Source organism: Notothenia coriiceps, unplaced genomic scaffold (assembly GCF_000735185.1).
Source record: "Notothenia coriiceps isolate Sejong01 unplaced genomic scaffold, NC01 NC01_scaffold00029437, whole genome shotgun sequence".
Taxonomy (NCBI): domain Eukaryota; kingdom Metazoa; phylum Chordata; class Actinopteri; order Perciformes; family Nototheniidae; genus Notothenia; species Notothenia coriiceps.
Window position 1 is genome coordinate 105190 of NW_011362138.1, and position 19137 is coordinate 124326.

At 41.9% G+C, this 19137-nt stretch overlaps 1 protein-coding gene across 1 annotated transcript; it reads right to left on the bottom strand.

Annotated features, from left to right (window-relative positions):
- Positions 1 to 19137, bottom strand: LOC104958858 (potassium intermediate/small conductance calcium-activated channel, subfamily N, member 3; the record flags this gene model as incomplete). Its single annotated transcript, XM_010786686.1, has 7 exons — positions 1 to 1049; positions 1966 to 2035; positions 3904 to 4031; positions 10290 to 10400; positions 15249 to 15390; positions 17679 to 17800; positions 18817 to 19137. Coding segments are annotated over 7 exons (1314 nt in total), but the record flags the coding sequence as incomplete, so codon positions are not given.

Below are 19137 nucleotides of genomic sequence, written 5' to 3' on the forward strand. Positions count from 1 at the left end.
TTTATTTTTAATATCACGGTCGTATTGATCGAACTTTCTGTTAAAGGGATGCTCGTTAACACACAATTAGCATTCAGATAGAAAATACATCATAAGGATAAAAAGTCATGGTCATTAATTCCTGATGAAGGGAGAGATATTGGGAGGGGGGGAGGAAAGAGAGAGAGAGAAAAAGACCGAGATAGAGAGAGAATAAAGGCCCTTTTCAGTAATTGGAGTGGATTCATATAATTCTTCTTATTTCTCCTCCCCTCTCCTTCCCCTTCCACATCCTCTCTTCCTCCATTTCTCACCCTCTTGACATCTTTCCTCCCCCTCACACCTTTTAGCGTCTCCATTTTATCTCCATTTTTCTTCTCCTTCCTCCTTCAAGGAAAGTGCCCCAAAGTCCCTAAGATGTCTCATCATTCATCCTGACTCTCCATCTTAATCCCATTATTTCTTCTCATAGTTCTGTCTTCTTCCCTCCCTCATGGAGCGTTGGTTTCAGAGGATCACCTCCAATTTCTCTCCTCCTCCCTCCATGTTCCTCTCCTTTTAATCTGAAGTAAGCGGACTAGCACAGCCTCCCTCCTACTCTCTCCCAGTTTTCTCTCCAGGTAAGTCCTCTCCTGCTCCTCAGAGCTGTCTCAGCAGCTAGAAGTGCAGGTGCTGGTGTTGGGACTCGCCTCCAGGCTCCCCTCGGGGCTGCGAGGTGGGGGCGTCAGAGGGGACTCCAAGGCCAAAGTGGGGACTTGGTATGGGGGCGGTGCTGGAGGCGAAACCCGTACTGGTGAAGGTGGAGCAGCAGTTACAGACACAGCTGGGGACAGCGGGACAACAGCACCTGCTCCACCACCTCCGCCTCTCCAGTCCCTCGAATCCCTCTCTCGAAGCAAATGCACCAGGGCGGCATGCTGAGCGCTGAGGGTGGCCGAGAGGTGGGCCGGCAGGGTGTTGAAGCCGGCGGTGAGCTGCTCCACCCGCGACTCCAGGGACAGCATCTGGCGCTCCAAGTCCTCACTGCGGTCGTTAAGCTCCGACATGAGCTCATACATGACGCTCTGCATCTGTGAGAGGAGAGCAGAGGCGACTCAGTGAGCACAGAGTACTTTGAAGACAGATTTCTAATATGCAAACAGGGGTATTACGAGGGCTGTTTTATTAAAGCTTGTTTAAAGAAAACAATTTGGACCGAATGAGAAGAGACAGCAAAAGGGGTTTAGAAAAGAGGACAAGCCTGAGCCTCGGGAGGATTGAGTAAAACATTTCCAAGAGGGAGTAGAAGCTGGGCTGAAGGAGAGGCTCGAGGAAAGTCTCCATGTGGGCGTACTTTTTACTTGCACTATATTTTTCTGTTTTTCTGTATTATTGTGTTGCACTGTTGGAGAAGCCTGTGACCTAAGATTTCCATCGACATAGCTACTCTGTAGCTATGTTCGTATGACAAATAAAGAACCTTGAACCTTCTAACATTGTGAAGTAAGAAAGGAAACAGGGAATGAAAGCATGGCGACAGAGTGTCCCTGCCTTGCACATCATGGCCTCCGTAACCATGGTAAATGCACAATTGGCCAAAGATATTTTGTGCTAAAGGCATTATTACTTAGGAACACACACACACACACACACACACACACACACACACACACACACACACACACACACACACACACACACACACACACACACACACACACACACACACACACACACACACACACACCCCTCCCTTTTCTCATTTCCTACTCGCTCTCTCACTCAGTCATCCCTGTTTTAACACTTGTTCCGGTTGCTAAGAGACGCAAAGCCATGGAAATGAGCAGGTCATCACCGAAACGGAGGAATGTATCCAAATATTGTTTATTTGGGGGGAGGCAGGTGTATGTTTGGTATAGGTTACTAGCCCTCGTTCAATTGTTATGTGTCTGTGAAGTGGATGTCCACAGACATGTGTGTGTGTGTGTGTGTGTGTGTGCGACTCACCTTTGAGAGGTCCACTAGTGTGTTGGCCTGATCACTGAGTTTCCTCTGCTCCATTTTCACACTGCGTAATCTGCAAACAGATACACACATATTAAATACACACACACAAGGTTGAAACCCAGTAGGTACACAGTGGTCGGTCCAGAGAGCTAATCCCTCCGGGTCCAGACAACAAGCGGTCACCTTGCCTAATTCATTCTCATTTCTACCTGCAGTGTGTCGCTGAATTCAAATGTACAAACACAGTGTGCTCTGAAACACTGTCATTTTGTAATGCAGGGGAAAGTATGCATACATGTTATGTTAGAATAAGACAAAGACATTAAAGAGACAGTACAAATAAAAAAAAACATATTCTTTCTCTTACCTGCTATTTTCAATTTGAGTAGTGTTGCTCAGAGCCCCCAAAATAAATAAGGAACAACATTTTTTTACAAAACTAAATTGATAAATAGCATTACAGGTAAGAGGGACATTTTTTTGTGGTGAACGGTCCCTTTAAGCTCTAGAGGAAGCAAACAGAAAAAAACACTTGGCCAACTCTCAAAACACAATAAAATAATAAGCGAACTGAGGGTCTAATCTGTGTTTTCATAAAATATCCCCTCCGGCTTCCTCAATTATAATGAAGTGCAGAGGGATTTTATGAGGCTGCACCTCAACATGAACTTCTTTCCTTAAATCACTTTGTTACTGTGTTCACAGAATCAGATTCATATTTAGAGTTAGCAGGATTGGACTTTTTTGTCACAATTAAAAGAGTCTTTTGACTCTAGCTTTTGAAGGAACTTGTTATATGTTCTCAGGTCTAGGCTGAACTGTTCAAAAACAGATCAAAAGAGCAAAGGGATGCCTACTTGTGATGCTAGACAGAGGATAAAGAAAAAGCTTTGAGGAAAGCAACCTTTAATAAGACAACTACTGTAATGGCATCAAGGGTTTCCTCTTGCCACTATAGAGCGGGGTTGACGACACGCAATCAAAAACAATAAGCAGCCGAAGGTTTTCAGTCTAAAAGATGTAATTTATTAACAAAAAAGTATTGACTTAAATAGTCTCAAAATAACAAATCTTTAAACAATATTTCGGCGGTATGCTTTCCTATATAAACTAACTGCGTGAGCGTTTTAATTTTTTTGCAGTCAATCTTCAACACTAATTTCTGTCTGCAATTTGCGGTCGAAAAACTGTTCCGCTCCCCGTCTCATCAGGTCTCCGAGCACGCCGGCTGTCCTCAATTACCTCACTTAAATACACACCGGAAGGTACACGGAAACAGATCATATTTACGATATAAAATTAAACAATCACTTCATCAAAACATATTCACCATGGCAATATAAATCATTTTCCATCATTAAATCATTTATCAAATTATGACTCGAAATAATAACCCTGACTTCATTGTGGCTCTAACAACTACCCTTGTGGCCTTTCAGAAAAACATGTACACTAAGGAAGAATTACAACGCACAATTAAGTTCTGCTGCATGAATTTGTTTCTATAACAACATCTCTAAGTAGCGATATGACGATAAGAGGGTTTCGAATCGTACACAATGCATCGATTATCCACAACTATACCTGCATAGAATGAACCTGACCTTTAGTAGATGATGATTCATTGTGTGTGTGTGTGTGTGTGTGTGTGTGTGTGTGTGTGTGTGTGTGTGTGTGTGTGTGTGTGTTTGTGTGTGTGTGTGTGTGTTTGTGTGTGTGTGAAGGGATTCATTCATTCAACTTGTAGGTGGATAAAAAGTACAGATGATTTCAAAGGAGTCATCAGCTCAGCAGCACAGATGTGTGTGTGTGTGTGTGTGTGTGTGTGTGTGTGTGTGTGTGTGTGTGTGTGTGTGTGTGTGTGTGTGTGTGTGTGTGTGTGTGTGTGTGTGTGTGTGTGTGTGGTGGATGTGTGGTGGATGTAAGGTGTGCTCTTACTGATGTATGGCCTGGAGGAACTTCCGCTGATGTTTGCGGACTCTGGAGTGGTCGATCTTCTTCATCAGCTTGGTAGATTTGTAGATGAGCCAAGTTTCCCTCAGCACGTTGGCCGCTGCATTCTTTATCTGCTCGCAGACAATAAACATACAGACACACACATTGTTAGCAACAGGTTGCCCTTGGCAACAGAAGCAGGCAACAGGTTTGCCCAGTGGCTAAGCAAACCTGGGAACCAAAGCTTTCTCCTTCAAACAGGTTTGTAGCTATTGTACAGGAGAACAGGGCCCACTGTATTCTCCATTGTCTGCCTGTGAAATATTAAATAATATTATTACATATTAAAAAATGTTTTCTTCTTGGAGTCTGCCCTCCTTCTCTCCGTGTCTCTGTTTACACACTGGCTTCCTTGCCAATGCTTTTCATGCACGCATAAACAGCTCTCTCCTTTGGGAGTTTAGGCAATGAGAACCAACAGGAGTCTCCCCCTCACACACTTCTCTCCCCTCTCGGTCTGTCTATACGCCACATAATATGTTAGACTAACTCAAATGGGCTGCATCATCTCAGCTGGTTAGAAGTAATGCACTACAGTGTCGATGCACATTAAAACCAGTGATTTTCCATTTAATTATGACAGCAACTGAAAGAAACAATGGCATAATGAGTTGCTGCTCTTAAACGAGCTGTCAAAGGCAATCCCCATCCCTGCAGTAGAGACATAATAGAGAAATAGCCTACGTAATGATGCTCACTCATGGTCAAGCCTAACAGCCATCAGAAATAATAACAAGATTATTATAAGGTTATACGGACCATCTTAATGTAAGATTGATGTGATTTAATAAAAGACTTGTTCAAAATGTCAGAGTTTAGGCTTCAGGTCAATTTGGACTAGAATAAGGATTCAGTAACATACATTTTTATCCATATCTGTTGTAATGTTCACATTCTGAATATCTCTGTACATTGCTATGTTATTAAAACACAGGGGTTCTGACACACATACATTTTTTTTACGCGGGTGGATACCATTGAGAAGAGAGAGGGAATCTGTAAGGACATAACATGAATGAGAGACTTCAAAGGGATGCCAAGCACTGAACAAAGAACAATTATACCCCCGTCCGAGGAGCACAAAAGACCCCGGCAGCTTGGCTAATCAGCCCCTATCCACCGCAGTCAAGGACTGCTCGCACACATGCACGCCCACACATAAACACATCTAGACAAACACACTATTGGCCACAGATGAAGAGAGTAGGAGGCCCTGTCTTGCAGATGTGTTTTCAATGACGGAGGAAGTCAAACCGAAACCGGCTAATCCAACATACTCTGGGAGATTGGGTCACCTATCACTTTCGATGACAGTCAAAACACTCACTATCCTCAACTTATAACGGCTTGTTTACATATAAGATTGGCAATTTTCATGTTAATAAACCCCACTAATTTAAAGATAATGTATGTTCAGTTCACAGGCCATGACCAATGTGATTTGAATGTAAATCTAGGTCTGTTGTATGATTTAAAGCCGGCTATCCCATGTTCCTCCCTCTGAGCCACGTCTCACAGTGTATCAATAGGATTACAGCGCTCCCATCCATGTAGCAACGACAGACCCTGACAGAGCTGCAAAGATCCAGAAGAGGCATCATCTTGGTAATGGGCCCAAGGCTATATACATCAACATCATCTTCTAATTTCTTTATGGTAGCATTGTATTTTTTTAAGATAGTGTTTTAACATAAAATGCAAAATCACAACTGGATATTTGCTGAATAAGATTGTCTTATCTTTAATTATCTTGTGCGTGGTTGGTTACTGAAGAGCACATTTAACACTCCTCATATCTACAGGTCAATAGGAAAATTGATATGTCAAATCCTATTTATCAGCTCATTAATCATTGCAGAGTGAGTGAAATATGATGAATAATGACATTGTGTATCGCTCCGGCCGGCCCGCTGTGGAAGTGTTCACACACACTTCAAACACCTGTCCAGCATGCTGTTGCACTGCTTCAGGCCATTTAATTAGATGATGCTAAAGCCTCACCCTTCATTTAAAACCTGCAGACTGCTCTGCATGCAAATGACAGGCACTGATAATATTGCCCAGATTTGATTATATGGTTAATTCTCCCCACTGCCCTCTTTACTTCTCTTTCTCCCTCCTCCTGGGAGTAATAGTAGAAACTGAGGCCACTCCATTTACAGAAACATGTAAGCCGCTAAGAATACTCCACAAGAAACCAAACGACGGCAGCAGCAGCTATATGCGGAGCATATGGTTTGTTCTTGGGCCTGCATGTTGGCGCCATATGGCTGCTTTGGGTCAAAGATCTGTTGTGGTTGCCCCCCTACGTGGCACACCTTATGGCAGGTACAAGAAAAATATGTTGAAAAATATGTTGAAACAAGGGGTTCCCACATCTCAGCATGTTGGATGGTCGATGACATATTGTGGAGCATAAATCAATCAGTACAAATAGAAATATTTTAGGATATGTCATCACAGACACAAATACTGAAAATAAGAATAATCACATTTTTCTTTCTCTAATAAAAATGGGCCCAAAAATGAAGATACCACAAAGATATATGGAAATTAAAACTGGTCTCTTCCATTGTTACTTATACTGAAAAGGAAAGAACATCCTGGATTCTTTTCCATTCATTTGCTGTTGTGATGGAAGACAGGGGAGCTGGAACTTGATTGGCAGACACTGAAGATTTATTTGAAGTAACGGCATTTGCTGCAGACAGACACAAAGTGACACAGCTCCTGCCCAACCAATTCTGAAGATCTCTCATAAAATCCCAAGTATTTATCTAGCTCTCGACAAACATCAGGGGAAAAGCTGAGGCGCCTGACCCCTTCAACACTGGTGATCCTTGATGACCTGCGGTATGTATGTAATTCATAATTAGGTGCTGTGGTGCTAGAGATTCAATGGTGTTCTCTAGGAGAGCAGAAAACAAACAAACAAACTAATTACCTTGGAAACAACCTCCCACCTCATCTGCGACCCGTGGCCCTATCTGCTTTGACCTTCCTCTACCGAGCAAGATTCACGCTCAAACTTGCTCCACAAATACACACAAACACAACACAAACAAATCAGTGAAATTGAAATAACAATTAGCTTCCTCCACTGGTTATATACAGTATATGTGTATTTTTGTCTCCTGAATGAGGTCAGATCTAGACAGGGCTGCATTTAAAGCTAGAGGACGCTCATGTTCATCTGGTTTAAAGAACATCAGAGGGACGTGTAAATGCGTTTACTGAGTGTCACATTTATTTTAGTTGCCGTCACAATACATCCACACTAATAATGATTCATCTGGCTTTGCATATGTATGGCTGTGGGAAGAGGAGTTATTTTTACTAAGTGGAGTGAAAGATAGCTTAGTAGAAATCTTTGGGGGTTAGATTGCTCCCATTTGGCTAGTGGTGTAAACATTGGAAGACGCTGCAGCACCTCCTTCTTGGCCGGAGCCCAAAGTGCACTCTGAATATTCAGAAAGGGTGAAGCTCTGAATATGCCACAGGCACTTCTAAAAGTGCTCTGATTTAACCAATCGTCCAGAGTGAAGGCTGAAGACACTTTCCGAGCGCAAATTTACAGAAATGAGTACAATTTCTTTAACCGTCCGAGACTTCAAAAAAGAAGAAGCTTGAAACAGAAATAGTGACCTCAGAAACAGCCATATTTACATGGTCACGGCCCATTGCTTCAATGGATGGCATTCAAAAGTGTCTTGAAAAAAAGAAGGACACACCACTTAACTGACATAGCACCTACAGTAAGTGTGTCCTGTTTCTCCGTGTTGAGAGTGCTCGGTGAACGTTAGAGCGATGTTCTGACCAGATGGACTTTCAGCAGTGCTCTGAATTAACCAATACCGTGGAGCCACTGCACACCGCTGCAACCAGAGCGGAAGCCTGTGAAGGCGCTTTAACACTCTGCATCAAGACAACAAGTAAAGACATAAAACATGAGTGCGTACAACCTCACTCACATTGTCGACATGGCGGCAATGTTTACTGTTATGTAATACAAAAATTAATTAATCGTAATAATTGATCACTGCATTAAAATGAACCCTGTGCATTGAACTTTGATCAATGTTTTCAAAGCACATCATCTTCCTTGATAAGGCTGTAAGGTCTTCTGCACCACACAAGATTTCAGTCTTGTCAATTAAACACAGATATTACAATCAACAGGGGGCCACTGGTAATAAGCTACACTGATTGACATTTAATTGACATTCTTGGTAATCCTTCAAAGGGAAGGAAACACCATTTCACCCAAGTACAAAACAGTGGGTGTGCTTGTGTGTGTGTGTGTGTGTGTGTGTGTGTGTGTGTGTGTGTGTGTGTGTGTGTGTGTGTGTGTGTGTGTGTGTGTGTGTGTGTGTGTGTGTGTGTACATACGATGACAGCAGGATGTAAAGTCAATCCTTGCATTATTCATTATGAAGCCATGAGTGATTGTATTCTCTTGTTACGACGATATGGCAGAGAATGGCCCCAGCCATGTAAATCAATGAGCATACAACAGCTTCAATCATTGCTCTCTCAGTAATAGAGCGCAGAAGACGATTACCACCACATAAACCAAAGACCCTTTGAAGGAAATGTCATCAAGCAGCATGCTGCATTGTGTTGAATAGAACTGCTGTTTGGCGCCTCCCCAACATCATTACTGGCTTTGTTAAAATATAGTACTTTACTTGATTGAGGAGGACATACACTTTAAAATGTATGGTCTTCATCTACGGGGTGATCTCCATCAGTTTGATCTATATTTATGCAATACATATCAATGCAATCACATAAAGAGAGATACATGACATTATTTTCCATTTTAAATATGAAAAACTTCATGAGCAATCAACATTTGAGCGGGGCATGTGGAAAAGATTGCAGGGTAGCTAATTTGATAACATGAATAAATATTTGATATAGATATATTCACATATGTTCTTATGTATAAATGTTATTTAATGTATTGTTATGCATGGTCTTTGTTCAACAAAGATCTATAATAATAATAGAAATAAAAAAATAAAATCAGAGTCTGCTGATCTTGCCAATATTTACAGTCACACCAACCAGCTACAATAACACAACTCCAACCAACCAGTTGTACTGGTTACTGGCTAACTAAAACACCATGAGTGGTATAACGTTTCCATTTGTATCAATGGCACAAGAGCAGATTCAAACCAAACACGAGGGGCCAAATATTTCCAGTTGATGATTGTGGAAGAAATGTCGAGGAATCTCCAAAGTCATAGGTCTAATTGTCTGAACATCGAATATCATCACTCTCATGGCCAGTAATAATTGATGAGATATTTTGTCGGTTCACCACCAAAGTGGTTGATGGACTGACCCACAATTGCTAACATTGATTGAATTAAAAAAAGAACTCAATTTGTACTTACATAAACGATTTTATAACACTATCCACCTTAAAAGATCAATGCTGTTTAAAAGGAATTTAAAGTGGGGGTTAAAGTTGGGAACAGTTTCATCAGGAGGTCAGCTGCATTCCACACTGTAAGTAAATGCAAATACACACAGACACACACACACAACCACACAACCACAACCAGGTGTTAAACGTCTTGTGAAAGCACACTCTGGTTGACCTGCCCAGAGGGCTGCAGGCGTTCAGGGGAGAGGAGTCTCCACAGAGAACCCATTCAGCTTCTCTGTAAATATTTTGCCTGCACTTATTCAAAATATTGATAAATCGGCCCTGTTCAGTCAACTACATCCTAGATACGCTGCTGCCATAATGTACCCTACATATTTGATATGGGAGCTATTTTTAAAACTTGGGCTTCAACCGTATGAAAAATTGAAAAGGACCAGAGGAGGGAAGGCAGGAGGCACGGAGGGGGCAAGGACTATTGGAAGGAAAGGGCACGAGAAAAAGGGATGAGAGAAGATGACAGAGAAAGAAAAATAAGAGAGAAAGGGATTTACTGGAAGGATAGCCAAGTGGGAGAAAAAATATTGGAAATGGGAAGATGGAGAGAGTGAGGGAGCAGAGAGCGAGAAAGAGTTGACCTCTTATTGCCTTCACTCACTCAAATGATACGGCAATCTGTCACACCAATACAGAGTGATAGTGGTGTGTAGCAGTTTGGGAGGGTGAAGAGGGGCGAGGGAAGAACAAGCCTTTTCTCCGGGCTCTCAACCTCCTTATAGCCCAGAAGAAATCTGAAAATATAGTAGGCTGTGTGCCATACGACGATTTCACAAAATAACAAAAGTGCTGTTGGAGTGCCGATCATGGTGTGTGCAGAGAACATGTGCTTTCTTTGACAATCATAGCTCTCATTCACACCACACAAGCCTACCCTCTTGGTGAGTTGCGTGTCCATCATGAAGTTGTGTACGTGTTTCTCGGCCTTGGTGAGCTCCAGCTTCCTGGCTACCACGGCAACCACCAGAGCTGTACAGCCCGCACCCTGAGAGAGAGAGAGAGAGAGAGAGAGAGAGAGAGAGAGGAGAAAAGAGAGCACTCAGTCAGTCAGTAGAGGAGGAATTGGTAAATCAGTGGCTTTTGGCCGGGGAATTAGCCGAGTTGATTGAAGGGAACGAGGACAAATATGAGAATGGGAGCCGTGCGACAGAAGGAGAAGTGCATGTGAGCAAGGCAAGGATTAAGAGGGATGGCTCTGTTCAAGATCCACATTTCCTCATGTTGATCGGCGAGCCAAGTCTATTTTCATTTCCAATCCATCTGGTGTGAGATCCCTTCTATATCGCCTCTATATGGAGCTAAGAAATATCTTACTTTTAGATAAAAAAAACACATTAAGGATTGACACCACCTAATTTCATTTAATTGGATGCTGTCGATCTGACATGGTGTCGGTCTTCTGTCACTGGAGGCTCGAGGCCTGCAGGAAGTGTAAAAAAGTATGAAACACCAAATGGTTTGTCAGTATTCCAGCTCGATCCACATGGGACATATGGCAAATTCATCTGGGAGAGAGTGACAGCAGTCCCTCAACCAGAAAGACATGCTTGGGTGGAGAAGAGGAGCAGGAACATGGGGAGGAAGACAGACTTAATTAACTTTCAGATTAGACACTATTTTCAGTGGGGCTGTCGAGCGCTCACAGGTACCTCTGAAGGGGTGGATCAGAGAGGGAAAAAAGGAGGTGAAGATCAAAAAGAGCCACGAGTAAATATAAGTGGAGAAGGAAAGACAAACCAGGGGGTTGGAGAGAGGGTGCGGTTCAAGAGGCGAGGGTGTGTGCAGAGAATAAGAGGAGAGAAAGACGGAGAAGAAGGCAATGTTAATGGGGTCACATATCTCCTGATAAGTAATGAATTAAGATTAAGAGTGTTTAATGAAAATGTATGAGTGCTCTTCCTCCCTGCTTGAGAGTGTGTGCAGAGAAAGTAAAAGAGATAAGAAGGGAAACGTAGTGAGTTAGAGAGCGAGGGCGAGGGGGCATACAACATTTTGAAGCGTGTCGGAAATAGCCAAGACTTCACCGTGCACACTTTTGAATGATAAGACAGGTTCGCCATAAATAACTTTGGCTGGGTTCAGTAAAATGTAACACACAAACAGGCATTAGTGCCCACGTCTATACACTCATCCGCTCTATTTGTGTTTATTCAAAAGCTATGAATAAAATATGACAGCGCCGATGGAAAACCCTTAGAGCAAATTCATACATGCCGGTGCTTCAGGGAAAAGACCCCTGGATGGATTTCTACAGTACAGTATGTACAAGAGCTGGGCAGCCTGCACTTATCCAACTGTGCGTGCGAGTGTACGTTTGAAATTGTCCTCCTCGGTCAGAAACAACGGGGTGCTGATTAGTTTGTTGTGGCAGGCTGTGTGTGTGCGTGTGCTTGTAAGTTTGTTTGTGTATATGCCTGCATCCATTTGATTTCAGCAGGGTTCCCTGTGCAATCTCCAGGGTGACACGGCTGATGATGGCTGCTGTGATTTGTTTCATACGCCCGGGTGTTTCCTTCGCTTCCTCAACTACAGTGCAGCAATCTACGCTGTCAGAAAAGGAGGAATCACCCATCTGTGCTCCTGTGTAACATCTAAAAAAAAAACAGCATCCCTATAAACCTGATGCAGTTGAAAGAAGTTTCTCAAACAGGTCAGCAGGAACACAGAGAGGAAGGAGGAGAAAACAAACCAAAAGTCACAATACATTTTCCTTAATTAGAGTGCATAGCATAAACACTAAAGAGACAGGCAGAAGCAAACATGTGTTTGAAATGGCAACTACACTCTCTTCAACCTGATGGCCCTTCAATAACTACAGAGGGCTTATATCAAGAGGCTTTAGTCAATGGCAAACAGTGACACATTTTGTAACCAGTATATAAACGTTTCATAAATATATTGTAGTATGCAGATATTAGACCATTTTAAGAGTTCAAGGTACAATTTATTTTACATTTATAGCTAAGCTTTGTATGTGAAGACATATTTTATAAAATACAATGTTTTCTATATAAATGTCTGTTTAAACATCAAGCACTAATGAAGATTAGTGCTTGATGTTGGTGAGCAATATATGAATACATTAAACAGTTATATTTGCATATAACTACAATAAGTGTGTCATAACAACATAGGTGTGGGAAAAAACACACATGAACTGTAACATACAATATGAGTTGTAATTAAAACAACAAACACCCTTTGCCGTATAGAACATCAGCATGTCCACCCTACCACACACACACACACACACACACACACACACACACACACACACACACACACACACACACACACACACACACACACACACACACACACACACACACACACACACACACACACACACACACACACACACACACACCTGGCACCCCCACAGATAGCCTCTGGCGATGGTATATTCCTTCATGTGTTGTCATAGTAACTACGGCAAGAATTTCCTATAAAGAAACTCATTACAATAATAATTATTATTATAAAGAGACAAATCAAATCCTGTTCCCTGGCCTCAACCTTTTACCCACTTTAAAAAACGTCTCCTCACAAACCTCAGCCTCTACCTGCATCCTCACTACTCCTCTGGTGATCAACGAGAATAAGCCTCTCTGAAGAGTGCAACGAGAGTGTGTTTGTGTGACAGGAGAGTAGAGTGTGTGTGGGAGTTACACTAAAAGTGAATGTCAAGCTCTATGTCAGAGTTGTGTGGGGGATGCAGTCTGTAACAGTGGGCTCGGGACGTTCTACATCCACCCCCTGTTTTGTCTTTGTGAGTGTGTGTTCACATTAAAGAGTTGTACTCTAAAACTGGATGATTCACCCTTCAAATAAGGGGGTCTGTTTGTGTGAGTGTGAGTGTTTATTTGCACATTTAATGGGCTTCACATTATAGGAAGTAGGGGAGCTGGAGTTGGAGAAACACATTGAGTTTTTGTGGGGATGTTATAAAAAGATAGAGAGAAATATGGACACTAAAATAATGTGATCTATGTGTTCTAGCCAGCGCTGCATATTATTGTTACTTATCGTGAAATCATCTCCAAACGGCACTAATATTTACAATAAGTGAGGTTGCTTTTTTGCAGTGGAAAATATTGATTTACTTTTTAATTTGAGAGTTATGCCGAGGGCCTTTTTAATTGCTCTGTTGATTTTTCTTCAACCCTCATCCAGCAGTCTATGAACAGATTTGAAAGGTTCTTATACAACATCTTCAATATTAAGGCATGTTGGTTGCTGCTTGACTTCAGGTACGAATAACATCATACACTCAGCACAAGTGCATTAAGAATAGGCATGTGCTGATGTAGAAATGCTGTTTCACCAGCTTATATTGTTATTTCAATAACAAAAAAAACGAAATTCAGACTCTTCTGCGTGTTTCTTATCATCACTGTGATAGTGGTCACATTATCACATCTAATGTAACTTGACTAATGGCAGAACTGTGCTTATTAAAATGTTAAGTACGGTAGTGTTCTTCTTCTGTGTGAGCACATTGCCTCCACATGCTCATATCTGCTGCTGGCATTGTTAAAGCTTATATGCAATGATTTCCTCAGTTTAAAAAAAAAAGAAGGACAATAGTGACCTCCGTGGTATTATCTAGTAAATGAAAAAATACATTTCAAATGTATCATCCAGGTCTTTCTCACCTTCTTTTTTAGGTATGCGATTTCGTGGCACATAAGGATGCTCCAGTAAAGAAGTTACATTAGTTATACAATTACATAATTAATTTTAAAAAACGGCGTTATCTCTAACTCAGACACACACTCTGAAGTGAATTTCATCTTTTTAGCTGCGCAGTCTTCTACTACTCACGGTACTCTCCCCACTGGCAATATAAAACATGTGGCACACCGTGTCCTATGAGAGGAAGAATCCCAGGTAACATATTATCATCATCATTTTTTAGCTCTTTCTTTTTCCTTTCCTGACCTTATTAAGAATTAGCCAAAGCCGCCGTAATTACAAGCACATTAAATGAGACTTTACTTGACATTTAGCTGTGGAGCTATTAAAAAGAAATCTAGCTTTCTTTCATTGAAATGACAATCATTTCCAAAGCATCCAGAGCAGGTTGTTTTAACATGAGAGCACGTAGAAATATGAGGCTATGTTCAAATTATTAAATTAGTTGACCAATTTAAAAACTTGGTATTTGCTTACACGAAAGGTTGCAAGGAAGAATGAAGAAAAGGTCATTGAATTAAAACATATACAGGAAAGGAGACAAAGACAGAAAGAAAGCAGGAGAGACAAACAGTAAAGGGTAAGAGGGAAGAACACCTGTGAGGGATGCAAATAGAGGGAGTAGTCGGCGGCTTGAACACTGATACTAACAGATGGATGAGATCGAAATAAACACATGGCCTCAGGGAAGGAGAGACGGACAGAGAGGAAGAGGGAGAGAGAGGGATATACAGAGAGGGAGAGAGAGAGAGAGAGAGAGAGAGAGAGAGAGTGGGAGGACATGGCACACTGAAAGGTGGGACCTTCATTATGCAATGAGGACAGGCAATAGCATGAAGACACACACACACACACACACACACACACACACACACACACACACACACACACACACACACACACACACACACACGCACATAACAGGCTCTTGTTTGCGTGCCTACACACCCAAGCGCTCACACACGAGTACAGATGCAGGCTAATTCAAAGACGATTGCCCAAATTACACAAATGGCAGAATTTCTCTAGAAAATGACAGCATGCTCTCTAATCTGCTGACCTTTGAACGACGCAAGGACAGCGCCTCAGGGAGGGAGAGCAAGAGGGAGGAAGGGAGGGAGGGAGGAAATGTACTCACCATGATCCCTGTGAGGAGACAGACTCCTTTGCCACAGTAAGTGTGAGGAACCATATCTCCATAGCCGATGGACAAGAAGGTGATGGAGATAAGCCACATGGCTCCCAGGAAGTTACTGGTCACATCCTGAGCGTCATGGTACCTAAAAAGAATCACCGTCCGTGTTCAGAGAATAAAGTCAGTCAATAGTGAAATATAAATACATAAACAAACAACACGACTGGCCCACTGGTCCTGTCTGCTAACGTGGGCGTCAAACCTCAAACACGTGACCTAAAAACACATAAACAGCATCTCTTTCCGCCATCCTTCCTGCCCTGTGCACAACACTGTTGCCATAGCGACTAAACCTGGTGCGCATCGGAAACAAAGTTGTTTTCTCAAAACCCATTCAACAAAAACGACCTGTTAATTGTAGTCCTGATTGTTGACAAGATAAACATTTGCTCTAAGCTAGATTTTCTCTATTCTAACCTTGTGACACACTCCAAACTCTCAGATTTCACCCTGTTTGAAGTAGTTTAATTGAGTTCTGTATGTTTTATCTTTCGATAATTTTATTTGGATAAGAGAGGAAATGCCAATTAAACTTGAATGATAGCTTCCCAGCAGCTGGGCAATGATTCATTTAATCAAGCTTATTAACCAACTGACATTTTCCCATATTTCCTTGATTATCTCCAAAAGCGTTTGAACTCATTGAAAGTGATGGTCACTACTTGCTTTCCACTTGAAGTTATATCAATAACATCATTCACATAATCAGATTATCAATCTTTAAATATGAGCAGACAATTTAATTTACAATTCAAAAGTGGTTTGAAATAAGAGTGAGAGGACACTGTCAGATATTCTATTTGAACATGTTAGGTTATGTTAAAGGGGGCCTATTACGCGTACTTTCAGGTTCAAATGTCTATTTAGTGCCTCTACTTTGACATATTTAGATACTTTAATGTTCAGAAAGGTATTTATTTTCTCATACTGCCTGTGCTGCAGCATCTCTTTTCACCCTCTGTCTGAAACCAGAGCCCAGTCTGCTCTGATTGGGCAGCTGGCCGTCTCTGTTGTGATTGGTCAACCGCATAGAGATGTCTCGCTCCCTATCACATACAATGTGTTGGAGGACTAGCCAATAAAAGCAGAGTGTTACGTAGTGATGTCACTATGTGATGGAAGTAAACAATGGAGTCCAATGGAGGTGTTTCAGGTAGAGGGGTGGTTGTGTGGGAGAGAAACTTCCTCTGGATTTCAGCCTGTGCAGACCATTAATATGCACAAATTCGTTTATAACACACTACAGGAAAAGGAAACCCCCAAAAAGCATAATAGGGCCCCTTTATCAATTTATACTAAGTATTTAAGTAAAATATATTCGTCTACCTATGTACATAGAAACAACTTTCAGGATATCACGGGAAGAATGACTAAAATACAATGCAACTTATTACAGGGATTTCAATATTTCAGTTCAACCCTTTATTTTGCATTTATAAGCAGTAAATAATCAATTACTAAATATAAATGATGAATGAATGATTGATAATTAATACAACAGTCATTATGATATAAATATAGGTTTTGGTATGCATATGTATATTTATTCGTATTTAATGTGTTAACGAATAATTTGTAATCACTAAATACTTTCTCACTTTCCTTGACAACCTAGCAATCATCATCCAATTAGATGGCAAGGCCAGCAGCAGAGAGGGAAATGTAGTAAGTGCACATTAAGTTAATGCACCTTTTGGGAAATAAGCTTTTTGATTTTCTTGCCGAGAAATAGATCTGAGTAATGGTAATCCCCTTGACATCTAGCTCTTTTCCCCAAATTGTAAACTACTGTATTATAGAATATTTTTTCAAAATGCTATTTCCCATGTGGCATCACATTCATAAAAAGTTTTAAACCGGCCTGTGGATGATTGTACACATGAATAAACAGTAAGAACATGCTCACATTCGGCTCATATATGTTAATATAACATACAGCATGTTTTCCACTGTGTTACCAATCATTCATTCATACCTGTTACACTGCGTCATAGGGGAAGGTATGGTTGACAAATGATCCAATATAAATGTCCTTATATGGGCATTAGAGTTTGCTGTAACACAATTACGTATTTGGATAATGCTTAAAATAAAGTGTTGTCTTACAGCAGACAATTATGTTGTGGATTTATGAGAGGAAATGGACAAATGAAGTAACAACTCTATCGCCTGGATCAAATGAATTGTACAACTGGTGAGAAAGCCTCATAAACTGAAGTCTAAAGATGGATTATGTTGCACACATGTCCCAGATCACATTTCCTGCCAAATGAATTGTATTGCTCAGTTGAATCCATAGTCCAATCACAGTCTGTCACTCTAATGCATGATTTAAAACACAACACACCCAAACGGAGCAGCTTAGCGACTGACCTCTCACACACTCGCACGGTCCAGGCAGCGATGATCCACAGAGAGATGCTGAAGACCAGCAGCACCGTCCCGGGGCAGATAGTCATGAGGGTTTTCATTACAAACCGTGTATTAAAATGCACCTGCAAGACACACACAAGTTCAAACGTTCAGTATAGCAGAGCCGATGAATGGCATTGTAATACACACGTTTTCCATGTGTATTTCACACAGACTTGATGTTTTACTAATGAGTTTTCTGAGTAGCGTTTGATAGCGGCGGTAGTCTGAGAATCTTCACTGTAATTGGAGTCAAGATCATCAGGACACGCCCTCTGACTCGGTCAAGCTATATAGTGCCTTTGAGTAATTGGCCTATTTCAGTGTAGTTTTTATCCGTGGCTCATTTGTTATCAGCTACTGGCAGATGGATGATCTGAGAGCAATGGGTGAGACCATGAAGGGTTAAGCAGCTGATAAATGAGTTGTCATATTAGAGCTGCAGCTTCACCTCCACTCCCTGTCACTACAGCCTGAAGGGGCAGAACAGTGCCATCGCAGATACGCTCTCATAACGCTAAATTACCAATATAAAATCTACTCCATCTCCTATCCTCCTCCTCTGTGTACTGTAGTTTGCATACTTCCACCACACGCTACATCCCTACTTCCTGATTTTACAATAACGCTTGTCGTTTATAGTCATTACAAACATGGCACCTACCATTTATTTCAATGCTTGTACATATTTTTCCGCGCTCGTATTGCAATCTAACTCTACTCCTTTTCTTTCATGCCCCATTTGAGGCATACGCAGTGTCTTGTTCTCATTTCACGCTCCTGCCCTGTCTCATATTGTATTATGAAAGATCCACCAAAGCTTACATCTAAGTCTCCGTGTGCGACAATGACAAAGACGAGGAAGGGCATTAGAAGTGGTAGATGAATAGAAACCGTGTAACTAGGAGGACAAAGCGGCAGAAGGGACTTGAGAGAGTTAAAGAGTTAGAGGCCAAGAATGAAAGGGACAAGGCGGTCACAGATTTAATTCTGAGCAGAACGCTCTTGACCTTAATACCTTTACTTCTCTCTGGTCAGAGCTTTGACAGACACTCTTTCAATGTGTACTGCAGATACACACACACAAAACCCTTCTCACCTTATTTAGGGCGCCTATACTCCTGGAGGAGGCGTCGGTGAAGAGTTTGCTGTGCAGGAGCATGACTCTGGCGATGAGGTAGAGGCGCAGGAACATGGGCACGCTCAGCACCATGTCCAGGTCGGCCTCGGCCTGCGACGGCGCGTACGAGAAGGCCAGCCGCGCCCGCCACTGAAACTTGAAGTCTCCTGGCACGGGATGCACCGCGGACACCAGCAGCTCCAGAGAGATCAGCAGAACCCTCTCCATCGTCATGGCGATGCGCCAGTCGTCGGCTCCGTTGTCGATGACGAACAGCTGCAGGGACAGGAAGGACACGAG